The following is a 21,822-nucleotide window of genomic DNA, read 5'->3' as shown; positions in this document are numbered from 1 at the left end:
ATTTCTTATATACTAACTGTGAGATTCTTAGGTAATAAGACGTGTTTCTATAAAAAGCATCTTCAGCTAAATAAAACTTTTTTTTTCTTTGAGATAGGGTCTTACTCTGTCACCCAGCAGTGCAGTGGCACCATCATGGCTAACTACAGTCTCAGTTTCCCAGACTCAAGTGATACTCCCACCTAAGCCTCTTGCGTAGCTGGGAATACAGGCATGTGTTACCATTGCTGGCTTAACTCTTTTTATTTTTCACAGAGAAGGGGACTCTTTATGTTTCCCAGGCTTGTCTCCAATTCCTGAGCTCAAGCAATCCTCCTGCCTCAGCCTCCTAACGTGCTGGGATTACAAGTATGAGTCACTGTGCCTGGCCAAATAAAACTCTCCAAAAGAAAAAGAAAAAAAAAAGTCATGGAAGGAAATGATAAAACCAAGCACCAAATTGATAAAAGCAGAGCACATGTATCTCTGCATACACATAGCCTCAGTTACTTAGGGACCAAATAACTTTTCTGGTTGTTCGAATGGCAAACATCTACCATTCAAATTATATTTATAAAAGTCAAAAAATACGCCGGGCGCGGTGGCTCAAGCCTGTAATCCCAGCACTTTGGGAGGCCGAGGCGGGTGGATCACGAGGTCAAGAGATCGAGACCATCCTGGTCAACATAGTGAAACCCCGTCTCTTCTAAAAATACAAAAAATTAGCTGGGCATGGTGGCACGTGCCTGTAATCCCAGCTACTCAGGAGGCTGAGGCAGGAGAATTGCCTGAACCCAGGAGGCGGAGGTTGCGGTGAGCCGAGATCGCGCTATTGCACTCCGGCCTGGGTAACAAGAGCAAAACTCCGTCTCAAAAAAAAAAAAGTCAAAAAATAATGACTATTGCTATTTTGAAAATCTTTTTTTCTGGCCAGGCACGGTGGCTCATGCCTGTAATCCCGGCACTTTGGGAGGCCCAGGCAGGCAAATCACAAGGTCAGGAGTTCGAGACCAGCCTGACCAACATGGTGAAATCCTGTCTCTACTAAAAATACAAAAATTAGCTGGATGTGGTGGTGGGCACCTGTAATCCCAGCTACTCGGAGGCTGAGGCAGGAGAACCCCTGGGGCAGAGGGTAAACCCCTAGGGTGGAGATTGTGCCACTGCACTCCAGCCTGGGCAACAGAGCAAGATTCCATTTCAAAAAAAAAGAAAAAGAGCCGGGCGCGGTGGCTCAAGCCTGTAATCCCAGCACTTTGGGAGGCCGAGGCGGGTGGATCACAAGGTCAAGAGATCGAGACCATCCTGGTCAACATGGTGAAACCCCGTCTCTACTAAAAGTGCAAAAAATTAGCTGGGCATGGTGGCACGTGCCTGTAATCCCAGCTACTCAGGAGGCTGAGGCAGGAGAATTGCCTGAGCCCAGGAGGCGGAGGTTGCGGTGAGCCAAGATCGCGCCATTGCACTCCAGCCTGGGTAACAAGGGCGAAACTCAGTCTCAAAAAAAAAAAAAAAAAAAAAAAAGAGAGATCGAGACCATCCTCGTCAACATGGTGAAACCCCGTCTCTACTAAAAAATACAAAAAAAATTAGCTGGGCATGGTGGCACGTGCCTGTAATCCCAGCTACTGAGGAGGCTGAGGCAGGAGAATTGCCAGGAGGCGGAGGTTGCAGTGAGCCGAGATCGTGCCATTGCACTCCAGCCTGGGTAACAAGAGCGAAACTCCGTCTCAAAAAAAAAAAAAAAAAAAAAAAAAAGAAAAAGAAAAATCTTTTTTTTTTCTTTTTCTTTAGAGACAAGTCTCCCTCTGTCAACCAGGCTTGAGTGCAATGCTGTGATCATGGCTAACTGCAGCTTCAACTTCCTGGGCTCAAACAACCTCCTGCCTCAGGCTCCTAGGGAGCTGGGACTACAAGTACACACCACCACCTCTGGATAATTTTTTTTTTCTGAGACAGAGTTTTACTCTGGTTGCCCAGGCTGGAGTGCAATGGTGTGATCTCGGCTCACTGCAACCTCCACCTACCAGGTTCAAGCGATTCTCCTGCGTCAGCCTCTCGAGCAGCTGGGATTACAGGTTCCCACCACCATGCCTGAATATATTTTTGTATTTTCAGTAGAGATGGGGTTTCACCATGTTGGCCAGGCTGGTCTTGAACTCCTGACCTCAGTTGAACAGCCCACCTCAGCATCTCTAAGCGCTGGGATTACTGGCATGAGCCACTGTGCCTGGCCAGTTTTGTTTTTGTTTTAATTTTTTTTTGTAGAGATGGAGTCCCACTCTGCTGTCCAGACTGGTCTTGAACTCCCAGGCAAGAGTTCTTAGGGGATGGGCATGATGGCTCTTGCCTGTAATCCCAGCACATTGGAAGGCTGAGGTGGGTGGTTGACTTGGGGTCAGGAGTTCCAGACCAGCTTGGCTATCGCAGCAAAACCATCTCTACTAAAAATACAAAATTTAGCCAGGCGTGGTAGTGGGTGCCTATAATCCCAGCTACTCAGGAGGCTGAGGCACAAGAATCTCTTGAGCCTGGGAGGTGGAGATTGCAGTAAGCCAAGGTCATGCTACTCTGTACTACAGCCTGGGTGACACAGTGAGACTCTGTCTCAAAAAAAAAAAAAAAAAAAAAAGCTCTGGCCGGGCGCGGTGGCTCAAGCCTGTAATCCCAGCACTTTGGGAGGCCGAGGCGGGTGGATCACGAGGTCAAGAGATTGAGACCATCCTGGTCAACATGGTGAAACCCCGTCTCTACTAAAAATACAAAAAATTAGCTAGGCATGGTGGTGCGTGCCTGTAATCCCAGCTACTCAGGAGGCTGAGGCAGGAGAATTGCCTGAACCCAGGAGGCGGAGGTTGCGGTGAGCCGAGATCACGCCATTGCACTCCAGCCTGGGTAACAAGAGCGAAACTCCGTCTCAAAAAAAAAAAAAAAAAAAAAAAAAGATATGTCTTAAAGTATATACCTGCAATTTAGGAGAAAAATAAGAATATAAACCTGTTTTTAACATGTGTATTTATTTTAACTGATTGTAATTTTATTGTTTTTCTTCCCCTCGACTTATTTATTTTTATTTCAATAGTTTTTTGGGGGAACAAGTGATGTCTGATTACATGGATAAGCTCTTTAGTGCTAATTTCTGAGGTTTTGGTGCACCCATCACCAGAGCAGTGTACACTATACCCAATGTATAGTCTTTTAGCCCTCTCCACCCTCCTACCCCTAGCCCCAAACTCCACCATATCATTCTAATGCCTTTGTGTCCTCATAGCTTAGCTCCCGCTAATAAGTGAAAAAATATGATGTCTGGTTTTCCATTCCTGGGTTACTTCACTTAGAATAATGGTCTCCAACTCCAACCAGGTTGTTGTGAATGCCATTATTTTGTTCCTTTTTATATATATTATTCCATGGTATATACAAATATACCACAAAAAATGTGTATTTCTTCACTCAAATATCATTAGTATTGAGTTTTAGCATCTGTACCTATTTCATTATTTTTTTGTTACCCTCGTCATAATCTTTAATATTTTCATGTTTATTTTTACTCTTTATTTTTGTTAGTAACAAATTGTTTCAAATTATCTTCTAAATTTTTCACCCACTGATTTAAAATATAGTTCTTAACTCTTTATTCTTTCATTACAGAACAAATGGAAACTGCAGTTAACTCTATTTTAACAGTAACTTCTGAATTTATGTTATCTTATTTCAATAACAAAATATTTTAATCCTGGAAATGTTTTATTTTTTCAATGCAAATTAGGTAAGGAATAACTTATTTTATTTTATTTTTGGTAGAGAGAGAGTTTTGCTATGTTGCTTAGGCCGGTCTTGATTTCCTGGCCTGCAGCAATTCTCCCACTTCTGCCTCTGTAACCTCAAAGTGCTGAGATTACAGGCATGCGCCACCATGCCCAGCCAAGGTATGTTCTTTTATTTTTTCTTTTTGAGGCAGAGTTTTGTTCTTGTTGCCCAGGCTGGAGTAAAATGGTGCGATCTTGGCTCACTACAACTTCCGCCTCCTGGGTTCAAGACATTCTCCTACCTCAGTCTCCTGAGTAGCTGGGATTACAGGTGCTGCCACCATGCCCAGCTAATTTTTTTTTTTTCTTTTTTTTTAGTTTCACCATGTTGGCCAGGCTGGTCTTGAACTCCTGACCTCAGGTGATCTGCCTGCCTTGGCCTCCCAAAGTGCTGGGATTAGAGGCGTGAGCCACAGCACCCAGCCCAAGGTATTATCTTAATTAGATATCTATACTTATTTAGAATCTTCATCTTCTCATAATGCTTACTACATTGTTTTTGTCTTCATACTGGTTACTGCTGCATAATGTAATTTCACAATTCATTTGGAAAATTCTGAGATTTGAAATAGCCAAAAATTACACATAATTATCTGAACAACAATATTACATTAAGTTAAAAAATAAAGACATAAACACCTATCTTTCAGTGGGTTACAAAAGAGTTACCATCCACGCAGTTATGCTTCTCTGCAAAGAGACTGGGTAAACCCCAGATTTCCATTTGGGAAGCAAACAAGCCCCTATCTCATCGGCATTTCAAGGAAGTTAAACTAGTCTATGTGCACCATTAGTAACTAGCAACCACTGAGGTGCAACAAATAAACATTTACTACTATAATTATATGAAATGGGTTACATAGTTACACATCACTTATACTATTACTAAAAAAACTGCAGTTAGGTTATTGAATTGACTAGTGCTCTAGTAACAAATCTAGAATAAAGCAATTTCAAATAGGCCGTTACACAGAAGCTCGTATTAAATGCGAAATGGAAGTAAGTCACAAGAGGAATGATGCCTATGCAACATTACCTATGGTAAGGAGTGCTTGGTTCATCTATTTTCATTAAACCATAGTCTTTGTCTGCTGGATGATACGTTGCCAAGATGTTCATTTCATCCCACTTCTGGGATTTTTTGCTAAAATTAAAAAGAAAAAACATTTTTCCCAATGTGGAAAAAAGAAAACTTGAACATCAAAATTCACAAATGTCCAAATTTCACATTTCAACTTCTATTTGATGGCTAACCTCTATTTTCACATGTAATTTCTTGGAATAGAAGCTGACTCAGGGTAAAAACCATTAAGAAACTACAATAAAATGTCAGTAAATGCACAACAATTAATGACCACATATTTGAAACACAGTATTTAGTATCTATATCAGGCATTCAAAACATTACTATACTTGGCCTATAGAATTAATACAAATCAATGCCGGGCACGGTGGCTCAAGCCTGTAATCCCAGCACTTTGGGAGGCCGAGGCGGGTGGATCACAAGGTCAAGAGATCGAGAACATCCTGGTAAACAAGGTGAAACCCCGTCTCTACTAAAAATACAAAAAAAAAAAAAAAATTAGCTAGGCATGGTGATGCGTGCCTGTAAATCCCAGCTACTCAGGAGGCTGAGACAGGAGAATTGCCTGAACCCGGGAAGCAGAGGTTGCGGTGAGCTGAGATCACGCTGTTGCACTCTAGCCTGGGTAACAAAAGTGAAACTCCATCTCAAAAAACAAAACAAAACAAAACAAAACAAATCAAAATCCATACATTCCCTGATGTCAACAGGCATTTTTCATCTATATACCAGTAACTGGTAAAAAACACAACAGTAAAATTTCCTTGGAATAATTTGTTTTTGGGATATGTTAATTAAAACATAAAGATTCAAAGCATAGGCCGGGCGCGGTGACTCACGCCTGTAATCCCAACACTTTGGGAGGCCGAGGCAGGTGGATCACGAGGTCAAGAGATCGAGACCATCCTGGTCAACGTGGTGAAACCCCGTCTCTACTCAAAATACAAAAAATTAGCTGGGCATGGTGGCGCATGCCTGTAATCCCAGCCTCTCAGGAGGCTGAGGCAGGAGAATTGCCTGAACCCAGGAGGCGGAGGTTGCGGTGAGCCGAGATCGCGCCATTGCACTCCAGCCTGGGTAACAAGAGCAAAACTCCGTCTCAAAAAAAAAAAAGATTCAAAGCATAAAACTACAGAGAAAACTTCATCAAATTCAGATACCACTAAATCATTAGATTGCAAATAAATTACAACTGTTTATTTCTGATCTAGAAAAATAAAGGTTTGCTCAGAAATAGTGTACTCAGATTTACTTGCAAAGCAATAGAAGTTCTCTATAAGTATTTTATTTATTCATTATTATTTTGAGACAGAGTCTCACTCTATTATTATTTTTAGGATAGAGTCTCACTTTATTATTACTATTTTTCACTGTGTTGCCCAGGCTGGAGTGCAGTGGCATGGTCTCGGCTCACTGCAACCTCCACTTCCTGGGTTCAAGTAATTCTTCTGCCTCAGCTCCTGAGTAGCTGGGATTACAGGCGCATACTACCACATCTAGCTAATTTTTGTATTTTTAGTAGAGATGGGGTTTCTTCATGTTGGCCAAGCTGGTCTCGAACTCCTGACCTCGTCATCCGCCCACCTTGGCCTCCCAAAGTGCTGAGATTACAGATATGAGCCACCAGGCATGGCCATTATTTTTGTTTTCTGAGACAGAGTTTTGCTCTTGTCACCCAGGCTGGACTGCAACGGTGCAATCTTGGCTCACCCGCAACCTCCGACCCCTGGATTCAAGCAGTTCTCTTGCCTCAGACTCCCTGGTAGCTGGGATTACAGGCGCCTGACACCACGCCCTGCTCATTTTTGTAATTTTAGTAGAGACGGGGGTTTCACCATGTTGGTAAGGCTAGTCTCAAACTCCTGACCTTATGTGATCTGCCCATGTCGGTCTCCCAAAATGCTGGGACTACAGGCGTGAGCTACCGTGCCTGCCCTATAAGTACTTTGGAAACATCTGTTAAATTTCATTCCATGAAGTATTTGCACAACTATTAAGGGCTCAATAATTAAATAATTCTTATATACTCATTAAAAAAGATCTCAAAGACCCTTCCATAAGCCAACATTATTTTGTTACCTGTACAGTTTGTGATTTAGTATATACTTGGAAAAACCTGCTTTAAAAAGAATCAATGTAAATGTTACACTGATTTAAATCATCCTTTCTACATTTGGTCTAAACTGGTGGTTTCACTGTAGATATTTTCAATTTCTCAGATCCTGAAATATCCTTTAAGAATAACATACTTAACATTTCAGTATCATATTCCCTTCTCTATATTCTCTAAAAAAGTTTGATGAGTTACCTTAAAAATTACACAGGACAGGCTGGGCGCGGTGGCTCAGGCCTGTAATCCCAGCACTTTGGGAGGCTGAGGCAGGTGGATCACGAGGTCAAGAGATCGAGACCATCCTGGTCAACATGGTGAAACCCCATCTCTACTAAAAATACAAAAAATTAGCTGGGCATGGTGGCATGTGCCTGTAATCCCAGCTACTCAGGAGGCTGAGGCAGGAGAATTGCCTAAACCCAGGAGGCGGAGGTTGCAGTGAGCCGAGATCGCGCCATTGCACTCCAGCCTGGGTAACAAGAGCGAAACTCCGTCTCAAACAAACAAACAAACAAAAAACCACAGGCCTACTCCGGGCAGGTGACTTCATATTCTTTTGCTTTCTACCCTAACATACCCACAGTGTCCCCATTTCAGATTAAGCATTTTTAAATTTATTTTATTTTTAAAAATTGTGGTGGCCGGGTGCTGTGGCTCACGCCTGTAATCTCAGCACTTTGGGAGGCCGAGGCGGGTGGATCACGAGGTCCAGAGATCGAGACCATCCTGGCCAACATGGTGAAACCCCGTCTCTACTAAAAATACAAAACATTAGCTGGGCATGGTGGCGCGTGCTTGTAATCCCAGCTACTCAGGAGGCTGAGGCAGGAGAATTACCTGAACCCAGGAGGCGCAGGTTGCAGTGAGCCGAGATCACGCCATTGCACTCCAGCCTGGGTAACAAGAGAGAAACTCTGTCTCAAAAAAAAAAAAAAAAAAAAAAAAATTGTGGTTATACATAAAATTCACCTTAAAACCTTTTTGCTTTTATGTCAATCTTTTCTGTATCATTCCAATTTTAGTGTATATGCTGCTGAAGCACTAGTCATTATGAAGTGTACAATGCTATGGAGTTAAGAACATTCACATCATTGTGCAAGCATCACCACCATCCACCTCCAGAACTTTTTCCATCTTCCTCAACTGCAACTATACTCATTAAGTACTAACTCCCCACTGTCCCCAGCCCCCAGACCTGGCAACCACCATTCTACTTCCTGTCTCTCTAAATGTGACTACTCCAGATACCTCACATAAACAAAATCAAAGTATTTGTCCTTTTGTAACTGGCTTATTTCACTAAGCATAATGTCTTCAACGTTTATTCATGTTGTAGCATGTGTCAGAATTTCTCTCCCTCTTTTTTTTAATAGACTGGGTCTCAACTCTGTCACCCCAAGCTGGGGTAAAGTGGCATAATCATAGCTCAATGCAGCCTCGATCTCCTGGGCTTAAGTGATCTGGCTGCATCTGAGCTCACCTGAGCAGCTAGTGCTGTAGGCACAAGCCACGTGCTTGGCAGTAAACTGTCTTTTAAAGCTGTTTTGATTCTGGACAATGTCTCTCTCTGGTCACCCAGAACCCTATGAACCCTATGATTTCAACACACAAGGTGTCAAGGTGGTTTACTTGTCCCCAAACACAACATCTCTAATTTAACTTCTAGATCAGGAGGTCACAGAGGACCTTTAAGGCTCAGTACACACGGTAGTCTATTCAGTGGTATCCAAACTTTTCGGCACTAAGGAGCAGTTTCGTGGAAGACAATTTTTGCATGGCAGGGTGGTTTCAGGTTGAAACTGTTCCACCTCAGATCATCAGGCATTAGATTTTCATAAGGAGTGGGCAGCCTAGATCCCTTACATGCACAGTTCACAATAGGGTTTGCACTCCTATGAGAATCTAATGCCACCACTGATCTGACAGGAGGCGGAGCTCAGGCACCTGCCACATGGCCTGAGGTTTGGGGATCCCTGCTCTATGGAAAAGACTGCCAACTCTCACAAAGAACACCATGAAAGTCTGGAACGATTACACCACCGCATATGCCATTGTTGTTACAGAAAAAGCTATGAAAGCTGTCAAGCCTGAAACAATGAATTCCTGTTGGAGAAAACTGTATCCAGATATTATGCATGACTCCACAAGATTTAAGACAGGGCCGATTAAGGAAATCATGAGATTGTGAATTATTTGGTGGGGTAAAGGGTTTCTAGATATGGATCTTGAAATTCAAGAGCTAACTGACATTACACCAGAGGAATTGACAGATGACTTGATAGAGATGAGTGTTCTGAATCAGTACCAGATGATAAGGAATAATATGTAGAAGAAGCAAAACCAGGAAACAAATTGACATTAGACAGTCTGACAAAGAGTTCTGACTATTTGAGAATGCTTTACTTATTTTACACAGGGACCCTTTTACGATATAGACACTGAAACTAAACAGTAGAAGGAAGATTATTAGTACCACATAGCAACATTTTAAGAGAAATGAAAAGCACAAAAGTTATGCAGAAATTATGATACATTTTCGTAAAGCTACACCAAGTGAGGCTGCCTCTACTTCGATCTCCTCTAGCACCCCTGAGACAATGCAACCAATCCCTCTTCTTCCTCCTCAGCCTACTACTCATTGTGAAGACCACCAGGATAAAGATCTTTATGATGATACACTTCCACTTACTGAACAGTAAATGTATTTTCCTTATGATTTTCTTGACATTTTATTTTCTCTAGCTTACTGTATTCTAAGAATACAGTAGCACAGCACATAATACAAAACATTGTTCTTAATCAATTGTTTATGTTATCTGTAAGGTTTCCAGTCAACAGGAGGCTACTAGTAGTTAAGCTTTGAGGAGGCTGGGCACAGTGGCTCATACCTATAAATCCCAACACTTTGGGAGGCCAAGATGGGAGGACCACTTGAGCCCAGGAGTTTGAGATCGACCTGGGCAACACAGGGAGACCTTATCTCTTAAAAAAAATAAAAAAATACAAAAGTTTGGGGATTATAGGTGTGAGACACCACCCAGCCAGTGTCTGCTTTAGTAATAATTTCTAACACTTTAAATTTATACTTAATATGCTTTTCTGTATTACATTATAATTAAATATTTTCGAAATAAACACATATTAATAATGTTGTTTCTGCATGCATCCTAATCGCAGAGTAAAACAAGTTATTTCCTAAACAATGTTAACAATATTGAATTAAAAAGGACAATTTAGGAGGTGGGCAGATCACCTGAGGTCAAGAGTTCGAGACCAGCCCAGCCAACACCATGAAACCTCCCTTCTAATAAAATATAAAAACTGGCCAGGCGCGGTGGCTCACGCCTGTAATCCCAGCACTTTGGGAGGCCAAGGCGGGTGGATTACGAGGTCAAGAGATCGAGACCATCCTGGTCAACATGGTGAAACCCGTCTCAACTAAAAATACAAAAAATTAGCTGGGCATGGTGGTGTATGCCTGTAATCCCAGCTACTCAGGAGGCTGAGGCAGGAAAATTGCCTGAACCCAGGAGGCGGAGGTTGCGGTGAACCGAGATCGTGCTATTGCACTCCAGCTTGGATAACAAGAGCGAAATTCCATCTCAAAAATAAAATAAAATAAAATAAAATAAAAATTAGCTGGGTGTGGTGGCCTGTGCCTGTAATCCCACCTACTTGGGAGGTTGAGGCTGGAGAATCACTTGCACCCAGGAGGCAGAGGTTGCAGTGGTGAGCTGAGATCACACCACTGCTCCCCAGCTTGGGTGACAAGAGCAAAACTCAGTTTCAAAAAAAAAAAAGACAATTGATCATCCTGGCTTAGGATAAAAAAAGAATGAGGGCAGACTTTTGGAGTGTGAAAAGTATCTCTATGGGGAAGAGAACTCCACACCCTGTAAATATTTTTTGCAAGACAGAATAGAAGAAAAAGAACTACAGAACACAAGGAAAAATTATGTTTTCTTGAAATTAAAAATAAAATTGAATATAATCCCAACACCCTCAACCATTCATAATTTTGATTTCTGCATATTCTTTTCTTTGTATAATACATATAAATATATATAAGCTATCAAAACATTAAAATATATATATATGTAATCCCAGCACTTTAGGAGGCCGAGGTGGGCGGATCACGAGGTCAAGAAATTGAGACCACCCTGGCTAACATTGTGAAACCCCGCCTCTACTGAAAATACAAAAAATTAGCTGGGCGCCGTGGTGGTACGTGCCTGTGGTCTCAGCTACTTGGGAGGCTGAAGCAGAAGAATCGCTTGAACCCAGGAGGTGGAGGTTGCAGTGAGCTGATATTTCACCACTACACTCCAGCCTGGTGACAGAGCAAGACTCCGTCTCAAAAAAAAAAGAAGAAAAAAAAAAAAAAAAAAAAAAATATATATATATATATATGTAAAACTATACACATAAAACAGTACCTACAGTACATATAAAATACACATACTGATATATAAGTTGTAAGTATATGTAGTGTAAGTTGCTTGTGTTTTCTTTTTACTTTTTTAATAACTGTATAAGATTCATTTAGATTGATAACCTAAATCCTACTTAAAATAAGGCAGACATGAACATATTTGTACATATGCTATTCTCAGTTATGTTTTAAAGAAAATTTGCTAGTCTAAGTGTCTGAATTAAACTTTAAGAACTCCATAGTTAGCCGGGCGCGGTGGCTCGCCTGTAATCCCAGCACTTTGGGAGGCCGAGGTGGATGGATCACGAGGTCAGGAGATCGAGACCATCCTGGTCAACATGGTGAAACCCCACCTCTACTAAAAATACCAAAACATTAGCTGGGCATGGTGGCGCATGCCTGTAATCCCAGCTACTCAGGAGGCTGAGGCAGAATTGCCTGAACCCAGGAGGCGGAGGTTGCGGTGTGCCGAGATCGTGCCATTGCACTCCAGCCTGGGTAACAACAGCGAAAACTCCTCCGTCTCAAAAAAAAAAAAAAAAAATGAACTTCATAGTTCACTCCATGTTGCCATATAGTTTTTGGTTTTTTTTTTTTTTTTTTTTTGAGACAGTCTTGTTCTATCACCCAGGCTGGAGTGCAGTGGCATGATCTCAGTTCACTGCAACCTCTGCCTCCAGGGTTCCAAGTAGCTGGTATCACAGGCATGCGCCACCATGACTGACTAATTTTTGTATTTTTAGTAGAGACAGAGTTTCACCATCTCAAACTCCTGACCTTGTGATCTGCCTGCCTTGGCCTCCCAAAGTGTTGCGATTACATGCATAAGCCACCGCACCCAGCCCAATTTCTTTTTAAAAAAAGAAGACCGAGGCCGGGTACAGTGGCTCATGCCTGTAATCCTAGCACTTTGGGAGGCCAAGGTGGGTGGATCACCTGAGGTCAGGAGTTCAAGACCAGCCTGGCCATCATGGTGAAACCCCATCTCTAAAAAAAAATAAAAATTAAATAAAAAAATTAAAAAAGAAGACTGTTTGTAATGCCCCTAGCAAATTAACAAACTATTGCTAGGATTGGGGATTGTTTTTCCATTTCGGCAGGTGTAAAATTGTATTTAAAAACTGTTGGCCAGGCGCGGTGGCTCAAGCCTCTAATCCCAGCACTTTGGGAGGCCGAGGCAGGTGGATCACTAGGTCAAGAGATCGAGACCATCCTGGTCAACATGGTGAAACCCCGTCTCTACTAAAAATACAAAACATTAGCTGGGCGTAGTGGCGCGTGCCTGTAATCCCAGCTACTCAGGAGGCTGAGGCAGGAGAATTGCCTGAACCCAGGAGGCGGAGGTTGCGGTGAGCCGAGATCGCGCCATTGCACTCCAGCCTGGGTAACCAGAGCGAAACTCCGTCTCAAAAAAAAAAAACCAAAAAACAAAAAACTGTTGCGTTTCTTTGGCTAATAGTATTTTACTTTCCTCGTTGTGCATTACGTTTATGTCCTTTGCCTATTAGAAATCTTCTCGCCGGGCGCAGTGGCTCACGCCTGTAATCCCAGCACTTTGGGAGGCTGAGGTGGGTAGATCACGAGGTCAAGAGATAGAGACCATCCTGGTCAACATGGGGAAACCCCGTCTCTACTAAAAATACAAAAAACATTAGCCGGGCATGGTGGCGTGTGGCTGTAATCCCAGCTACTCAGGAGGCTGATGCAGGAGAATTGCCTGAACCCAGGAGGCGGAGGTTGCGGTGAGCTGAGATCTCACCATTGCACTCCAGCCTGGGTAACAAGAGCGAAACTCCATCTCAAAAAAAAAAAAAAAAAAAAAAAAAAAAAAAAAAGAAAGAAAAGAAATCTTCTCACAAATTTGAGCTCTTTAGATGTATATAAACATTTTATATAACTTCAATTTTCCCAGTGTTTGCCATTTAGTTTACTTTCTATTGTAAATAAAATTAAGTCCTACATATTCAAAGCCTCACTTGTTTCCTCAACACAATACTAAGAGAAAAAGAGATTAGTACAATTATTCAGATAAAACAAAAGATAAAAATATCTTACAAAACAAGCATTTAAATAAGGGTATTACAAAGCAGACTCCCCAAAAATGCTAGGAAATCTTAGAAAGTTAGTGAAGTAGAAGAAACTGTCAGTAGAGGACACTGGGTATGAAAGTTGGCATCTCTAAAGTTATGGCAGAATTAACATTAGTTGTGAAAGAACAAAACCCAAGGAGAGAGCCTAAGCTTAATCCCAATACCATCATGAACTATATGACCTCACGTGGGATCAGTATCTCTGCAGACAAAAATGGGGTACCACCATTTACATGGCAGATCTGCCATGATGGTGAAAGCACCTGCTGGTTTCAGTTTTCCCCTCCCTTGTGGTGACTGGTTTTCCTACAGCCTAAATTTGGTGCTGAAAGAGTCACCACTTCTCACTTTTACGTTGCTAGCTCATATGGTGCCACCTCAAAGACCTACTGGTACTTCTTGTTGCTTGTGATTTGCTCATTTGATAGTTCTGACTGTGTCTGGAATGGGAGGCAAGATTTTGCTTCAAGGTGTTTTAACTTTTTTTTTTTTTTTTTTTGAGACGGAGTTTCGCTCTTGTTACCCAGGCTGGAGTGCAATGGCGCGATCTCAGCTCACCGCAACCTCCGCCTCCTGGGTTCAGGCAATTCTCCTGCCTCAGCCTCCTGAGTAGCTGGGATTACAGGCACGCGCCACCATGCCCAGCTATTTTTTTTGTATTTGTAGTAGAGGCGGGGTTTCACCATGTTGACCAGGATGGTCTTGATCTCTTGACCTCGTGATCCAGCCGCCTCAGCCTCCGAAAGTGCTGGGATTACAGGCGTGAGCCACCGCGCCCGGCAGGTGTTTTAACTTTAATTGCACGTTTCAAGAAATGGTCCTTTCTTTAAATGAAGATTCAACTTATATAGATTGACAAAATATAAGACCTGGAAGCCTGGTATCATCACTGAACAATAAAAGTAAGACTTAACAATAAAAGCAATTAGAAGCATTCAAAAAGTAACTTTCAGAAAACAAACTTTTTATTTTACTCAGCAAACCTTTGACGATAATATTCCACATCCCTTTACAGGCAGAAAAAGACAAAGTTGAAGCATGTGTATATCTTAAATTATATCAAAGGAAATTAATTAAAGCATATTTTTTTCAAGCAGAATTTGCCTGCAGTATCTAAGACTACTATATAATTTGAATTGAACATAATAGTGAACTTGAAAGCAGATTGTGTAAAAAAAACCCACTGAGATGTAGAAAAAATGAATTTCTATATTTATTTCTATTACAATAAGACTAACATTTAAGGGTGAGGCACTAGGTTAAACATTTTACATTTATTAATTCATTTAATATTTAAACTAAGGCACAGACATAATAAATAATTCACTGAAATATCACGAAGTTTGTTAACAAGCAGCAGACAAGATCCAAACCCAGGCAATCTGGCACCAGATTAACTGCTAAACTATAATCCTTCTCAAATGATAGGCTTTAGCAGTATTTACTATCATATTTTCAATAATTCCCAAAAGACATTTTTTACATTTTCGTATCTCTGAAAAGGAGTATGTCTTACGAGAATGGCATCTTTTTAATTTTCTTTTTTTGAGGCAGAGTCTTGTTCTGTCGCCCAGGCTGGAGTGCAGTAGCATGATCTCGGTTCACTGCAACCTCCACCTCCCTTCAAGCAATTCCCCTGCCTCATTATCCCAAGTAGCTGGGATTACAGGCATGTGCTACCATGCCTGATTAATTGATTGTTTGTTTGTTTGTTTGTTTTTTGTATTTTTAGTAAAGACAGGGTTTCACCATGTTGGCCAGACTCGTCTTAAACTCCTGACCTCAAGCAATTCACCTGCCTAGGCCTCCCAAAGTGCTGGGATTACAGGCGTGGGCCACCGTGCCCAGCCAAGGATGGCATCTTATAATCACAATTGTCAGTATTTTTTCTTTCTTGATGGTACGTCTTAGAAACCAGTGTCAGGCCGGGCGCGGTGGCTCAAGCCTGTAATCCCAGCACTTGGGAGGCCGAGGCGGGTGGATCACGAGGTCAAGAGATCGAGACCATCCTGGTGAACATGGTGAAACCCCGTCTCTACTAAAAATACAAAAAAATCAGCTGGGCATGGTGGCGCGTGCCTGTAATCCCAGCTACTCAGGAGGCTGAGGCAGGAGAATTGCCTGAACCCAGGAGGCGGAGGTTGCAATGAGCCGAGATTGTGCCATTGTACTCCAGCCTGGGTAACAAGAGTGAAACTCTGTCTCAAAAAAAAAAAAAAGAAACCAGTGTCTTGTTTTCAATAAGATACACATATGTATTCACTAGGCCTGGAAAATTACTCCTTCATAATAAGTTGTATTCTATATTCAAGGTATCCTGAAAGTATGGGAATCCCACAATCATAGAAGGTAACAGTGGTGTTTAAACTAGTTGAATGCTGTGTTGCAATGTGCTGAGATTTACCTATACTTAGTTACGTGGATTTATGGATTCTATCCAGTTTTAATTTAACCTTCAAAAATTGGTATCTGACAAATGGTACCTGTAGAAACCACTCATTAAAGACGTATGTATTGGTGGGGCATGGTGGCTCCCACCAATAACCCCAGTACTCTGGGAGGCAGGCAGATGACTTGAGCCCAGCAGTTTGAGACCAGCCTGGGCAATATCGTAAAACCCCATCTCTACAAAAAATACAAAAGTTAGCTGGGTGTGGTGGGCTAAGGTGGGAGGATCATTTGAGCCCAGGAGGTAGAGGCTACAGTGAGCTGTGATCACGCCACTGCACTCCAGCCTGGGTGACAGTGTGAGATCTTGTCTCAAAAACAGACAAAAAAAAAAAAAAAGATATATATATATATATATATATATATATATATATATATATGCACTACTGCAAAGTATAAACAATAATAACAGCACTGAGTCGTCTAAAAAAATAACCACCTCCCTCAATTATGGTTTGATCAGTCCTGACAAATGGATAAAAAAATAGAAATGTTGCGCCGGGCGCGGTGGCTCAAGCCTGTAATCCCAGCACTTTGGGAGGCCGAGGCGGGTGGATCACGAGGTCGAGAGATCGAGACCATCCTGGTCAACATGGTGAAACCCCGTCTCTACTAAAAGTGCAAAAAATTAGCTGGGCATGGTGGCGCGTGCCTGTAATCCCAGCTACTCAGGAGGCTGAGGCAGGAGAATTGCCTGAGCCCAGGAGGCGGAGGTTGCGGTGAGCCGAGATCGCGCCATTGCACTCCAGCCTGGGTAACAAGGGCGAAACTCCGTCTCAAAAAAAAAAAAAAAAAAATAGAAATGTTAAATACTATTTGAATATGGTTTTATATAAATGTCACTTTAAGTGTACACTGAGTTTTGAGAATCATCTGATATATATAATTCATATGTAGTACATACATACATGAATTATAAACATACATTTGAAATATGTTTGAATTTTATTTTTAAAAATTCCTTGGTGATATTTATGTAAAATAACATCCTCTCACAACTGAGGGGTGGATAGTGGTCAAACTATCATTGCATTTTGCACAACAAAGACACTGATAAAAGGTAGAGTTCATCCTCATTATTCTCTGATTCTTTCTAAGTTTACCTACTTGCAAAATTTGTAATGACAAAACCAGCTTTTGAGGTCTTTTAGCAGTTGCTCACAGACAGACACAGAGCAGAGCAAATTTTGAGTTGCCCATTGCACACGTTCACAGCTTCACAACAGAGGGAGCATGTTCCCCAATGGGGTCAAACAAGGCAATGCTATGCTTTCTTGTTTCTGCTCTTGTGCCATAAAAAGTATCCTTTTCGTGGTCTATTTTGTGCTAACTTTCTTGCATTTCTGTTGGTGAATTTGGGGTGTAAAACGACTGCCAAATGTAAAGGGCTATCTGGTGTTGGCTGAATTCATGGGTGTGAAACCCATGGATACAGGGATACAGTGGGCCAACTGTATACTTTTATTGTTTCTGTTCAAAGAGGGTCTCATAAAGTTACTGATATTGCAGGAGTTGTGACATAAATAATAACGTATATTTGCTATGGTTTGAACATCTGTCCTCTCTAAAGCCACGCTGAAACTTGATCGCCAATGTAGCAGTGTTGACAGGTGAAGCTTTTAAGAGGTGACTGGGTCATAAGGGCTCTGCTCTGATGACTGGATTAATGGTTAGTTATCAAGTGAGTGGTTCTGGTGCTTTATAAGAGGAAGGGAGACCTGAGCTGCCACGCTCAGCCCCCTTGCCATGTGATGCCCTGTATCATCTTGGAACTGCATAGAGTCCCCACCAGCAAGAAGGTTCTCACCAGATATACCCTTTCAACCTTGGACTTCCAAGCCACCAGAACTGTAAGAAGTAAATTTTGTTTCTTATAAATTATCATTTCAGGCATCTGTTACTATCAACAAAAAGTGAACTAAGACAGTACTGTATTACTAGTAGAATTAGTTTATTTGCTTTATAGTCACATAACAATGATCATTAAAAAAACCCATCCCTTTTACCGCTTGGAACCAAACATCATGAACTTCAATGAATTAGGGTTTGGTAGTACTCTGCAAAGACAAGACTGTAACTCTAACTACACAAGTCAGTCCCTTTTAAGTGAATCTATCCTGCCACAGCTCCTACAGAAGAGTCAGCCCTATGTAACTGAGTCAGTCTAGTATAGTGGCTTTTCAGGCAGAAAGACCTGAATGTAAATCCCAACAAATTACAGAGAGGCCAATCCATAGATTGGCACCAAGGGAAATGATGGTAGATCCAAGTTAAGAATAAACAGAAACTGCCGGGCGCGGTGGCTCAAGCCTGTAATCCCAGCACTTTGGGAGGCCGAGGCGGGTGGATCACGAGGTCGAGAGATCGAGACCATCCTGGTGAACATGGTGAAACCCCGTCTCTACTAAAAGTGCAAAAAATTAGCTGGGCATGGTGGCACGTGCCTGTAATCCCAGCTACTCAGGAGGCTGAGGCAGGAGAATTGCCTGAGCCCAGGAGGCGGAGGTTGCGGTGAGCCGAGATCGCGCCATTGCACTCCAGCCTGGGTAACAAGGGCGAAACTCCGTCTCAAAAAAAAAAGAATAAACAGAAACTAAAGAAGCAGAGATAAAGAATAAGTCACTTGGTTAAATTACCAAAAGAAGCTCATACTGGAGAATGGTTAAATAACATAAATGCCAGTGAGGATCACATTCCTGCTGCTGAAAACCCTGAAGCTACATTCGAGCCTTCTGTACTTGTGTTACTTATCTTTTAATTCTTCTTCTTTTTTTTTTTTTCAAAGAGATGAGGTTTCACTATGTTGCCCAGGCTGGTCTCAAACTCCTGGGATCAAACAATCCTCCCACCTTGGCCTCCCCAAGTGCTGGAATTACAGGCGTGGACCACCACGCCTTGCCATTATTTATCTTTTAACTGACTTGGTTCTCAGGCTTCAGTTATGTTCTGGTCAAACTCTGTTTTCTTAATTGCATGACCTATAACCATCAAACTCCCCCAGCACTCCATTTAGCGTGGCTTAGCCCAAATAGAGGTTGGAAAATTGTGTGTGAGGGAATGTAAGAGTCAAGCATTGGGGCCGGGCCCGGTGGCTCAAGCCTGTAATCCCAGCACTTTTGGGAGGCCGAGGCGGGTGGATCACGAGGTCAACAGATCGAGACCATCCTGGTCAACACGGTGAAACCCCGTCTCTACTAAAAATACAAAAAACATTAGCTGGGCATGGTGGCGCGTGCCTGTAATCCCAGCTACTCAGGAGGTTGAGGCAGGGGAATTGCCTGAACCCAGGAGGCGGAGGTTGCGGTGAGCCAAGATCCTGCCATTGCACTCCAGCCTGGGTAACAAGAGTGAAACTCCGTCTCAAAAAAAAAAAAAAAAAAAAAAAGATTCAAGCATCCATGAGCGTGGGAGTTACCAGACAAAACTAAGATCCTTTCCAACCCCAAAAGGTCACGATTCTAAGTTGTGGTCCTACCCAATATTTTCTTCAAGGTAACACAAATCACCTATGAATTTACTAGCACCAAGCAGTAGTTCCTTTTATGGTCCTAAATAAGATCCTTTATATAGGAATGCCCTAGTTCCTATATTCTGAGATTTCACAAACATCCTCATTTTAGCTTCATGACTACAAATTTCACAGGTAACTTTTCTTAAGCCTTATTTTCAGAATGTAGAGTCCTTATATTTTTATTATCTTATAACGCCCAAGCCCCCTTGCACCTCTAACCCAGTGGTGTTTTACACTACAGATACTGTACTGCAACATTTCCTGTGCATAAACACCTACCTCTTTCTTTTTTTAAAAGCTGGTATATTGTTCCATTATACAAACGTACCGTAATTAATATTTCACCAGTTCCTACTAATGGACTTTGGGTCGTTTCCAATGTTATATACGTACAATGCTCAGGTCAACAACTTTTTATACGTTTATCTTTAGCGTATGCAAGAGCAACTAAAATACCACTGGGTCATTTCAAGTTGCTCCTCTTTGAACTGTTTTGAGCTTAGATCTATCTTTGAACAGAAACAAAAACTAGAAAGCACCCAAAACTCTGGTTGCAGATACAGAAATAGAGTGTGGCACGATGCTAATGGGAGAAATGGTCTCTTTTTTTGAGGGATCGCCTATTAGCTTGAGACTAGATCTTCCCAAGGGTCCTCAAGGCAAGAAAATACACTGTAATTCTTGAGGAATTTTAGATAACTCAGAGATGAGGTTAAGAAATAGTAAAAGCTTAACAGTCGAAGATAGGAAGCTTCAATTTCATGATCTGATGTTCCCGATTACAGAAAGTTCAAAGATGATGTTTAAAAAAATTATACATGCACGTATGCTTTAAAAAAAAAAAAGTAAGAAAACATAATAAACGTCATCGCCCAGCCTTCTTAAAGATGGTCCCACCCGCGGCTAGCCGGGCAGGTGGAGAGACCCGAGCGGCACCCGAGCCACATCCACGCCGCCCGCCTGCGCCTGGGGTCTGGGTGGGTAACGGCGGCGGCGCGCCAGGCCGCCCAGCGGGAAGGAGGGGCTCTCAGGCCGTCCCTCCCAGCTCTCACCTCAGCTCCTCGTCTATACTCCCGCGGGGCTGTTCGGCCGACGCCACCATAGAGGAAGTCGTGGAGGTCTTGTTCTTTAGGATCCCCTTGATGGGCCGGTGCGAGGCCGTCGAGGCCGCCATTGCCGGGCGCTTCGGCTGTCGGCTCAGGGTCGCTGGTTGTCTTGGGATCCGCGAAGAGAAGGGTCGGCACTAGCAGAGACCCGCAGGCAGCCGCGGGGTCCGCTGAGGGCTCAAGCGGCCGCACCTGCTGCCTCGGAAACGGCTGCCGGAGCGGTTGTCACGACACAACGACCCCGACGCCAGAGCCAACGCCGAACGGGTGGCGGTTCCTCGCGCACCCTTAGAAGCCAGCACTTGACCCCGCGACTCGCGGGCAGACTCCGGCCTAGTGCTACAAGGCGCGAGCGACGCCGACGCCGAAGCCGAAGCCAAAGCCAAGCGGGCCCGCCCTCTCGCGATATCTAGTGCGGGGGCGGGGCGCGGCGGAGGCGGGGCGAGGGCGGGACAAGAACAAAGACTACCTCCTCGCCCCGCCCCCTCCTGCCCGCTCGCGCTGCTCGCCCCGCCCCCGCGCGGCGCTGGGAGGCGGTGGCTGTTTCCGAGAACCTGCAGGAGAGCATTCGGGCTTGCTTCTGCCCAGACCTGTGCATCTCTCGATCACCCTCGTCCCACCACCTTGTGAGGCCATAGTGTTATTTTTATTTTTAACAACTGATAATCAATTTATTAAAATTTTTATTTTTTAGATCAGCAAATTGAGGCTCGAGGTGACGTCACTCCGCAGAGAGGTTAGCTGACTTGAAGAAAAGTGATGTCTCCTCTTTCCCTTTCGCCCGCGTGAAAAGCCGAGGTGCCTATTATAAAAGCATGGACCGCCGACATTGGAGTGGTCCTTGGGAGGCCTGTTATGAAATCATGGAATGTCTGCATTGGCATCGCCTCACCTCCTTTTACCGTTGGAGAAGCCTACGGACAGAAGGGCAGCGACCCCCGCCGTCGCACAACCCGCCTGGCCTAGAGCGCAGGAGACAGGAAGGCGGCAGAGACGCATCCCCCAGCCAAGGACCCCCTGGGCCCGCAGAGGCTGTGCCAGGTTCCCTCCAGAGAGAGAACCAGCTGTGCCGCACGTCGATGTGGACTTAAAGTCTCTAGAACCGAGACAGCCCATTTCCATTGTTTAAAGCCACCCCGTTTGTGGTATTTGGTTATATATATTATATACATATATATTTGTTGTTGTTTTGAGATGGAGTTTCGCTCTTGTTACCCAGGCTGGAGTGCAATGGCGTGATCTCGGCTCAC

General features: G+C 43.2%; 1 protein-coding gene across 1 annotated transcript in view; it reads right to left on the bottom strand.

Annotated features, from left to right (window-relative positions):
* PPP1R2 (protein phosphatase 1 regulatory inhibitor subunit 2) overlaps positions 1-20,976 on the bottom strand; it is a 34,897-nt gene extending 13,921 nt beyond the window's left edge. Inside the window, exons 1-2 of the mRNA XM_003926187.4 lie at positions 20,519-20,976; positions 4,825-4,932 (exon numbers count right to left, since the gene is read on the bottom strand). Of these exons, the coding sequence (XP_003926236.1) occupies positions 4,825-4,932; positions 20,519-20,640 (230 nt within the window). The 5' untranslated portion in view covers positions 20,641-20,976. The remainder of the gene's footprint in view (positions 1-4,824; positions 4,933-20,518) is intronic.
* Between the last annotated feature and the right edge of the window lie 846 nt (positions 20,977-21,822).

Source organism: Saimiri boliviensis, chromosome 8 (assembly GCF_048565385.1).
Source record: "Saimiri boliviensis isolate mSaiBol1 chromosome 8, mSaiBol1.pri, whole genome shotgun sequence".
Classification (NCBI taxonomy): domain Eukaryota; kingdom Metazoa; phylum Chordata; class Mammalia; order Primates; family Cebidae; genus Saimiri; species Saimiri boliviensis.
The sequence above is the reverse complement of the archived record's forward strand: the minus strand, read 5'-3'. Positions and strand labels throughout refer to the sequence as shown.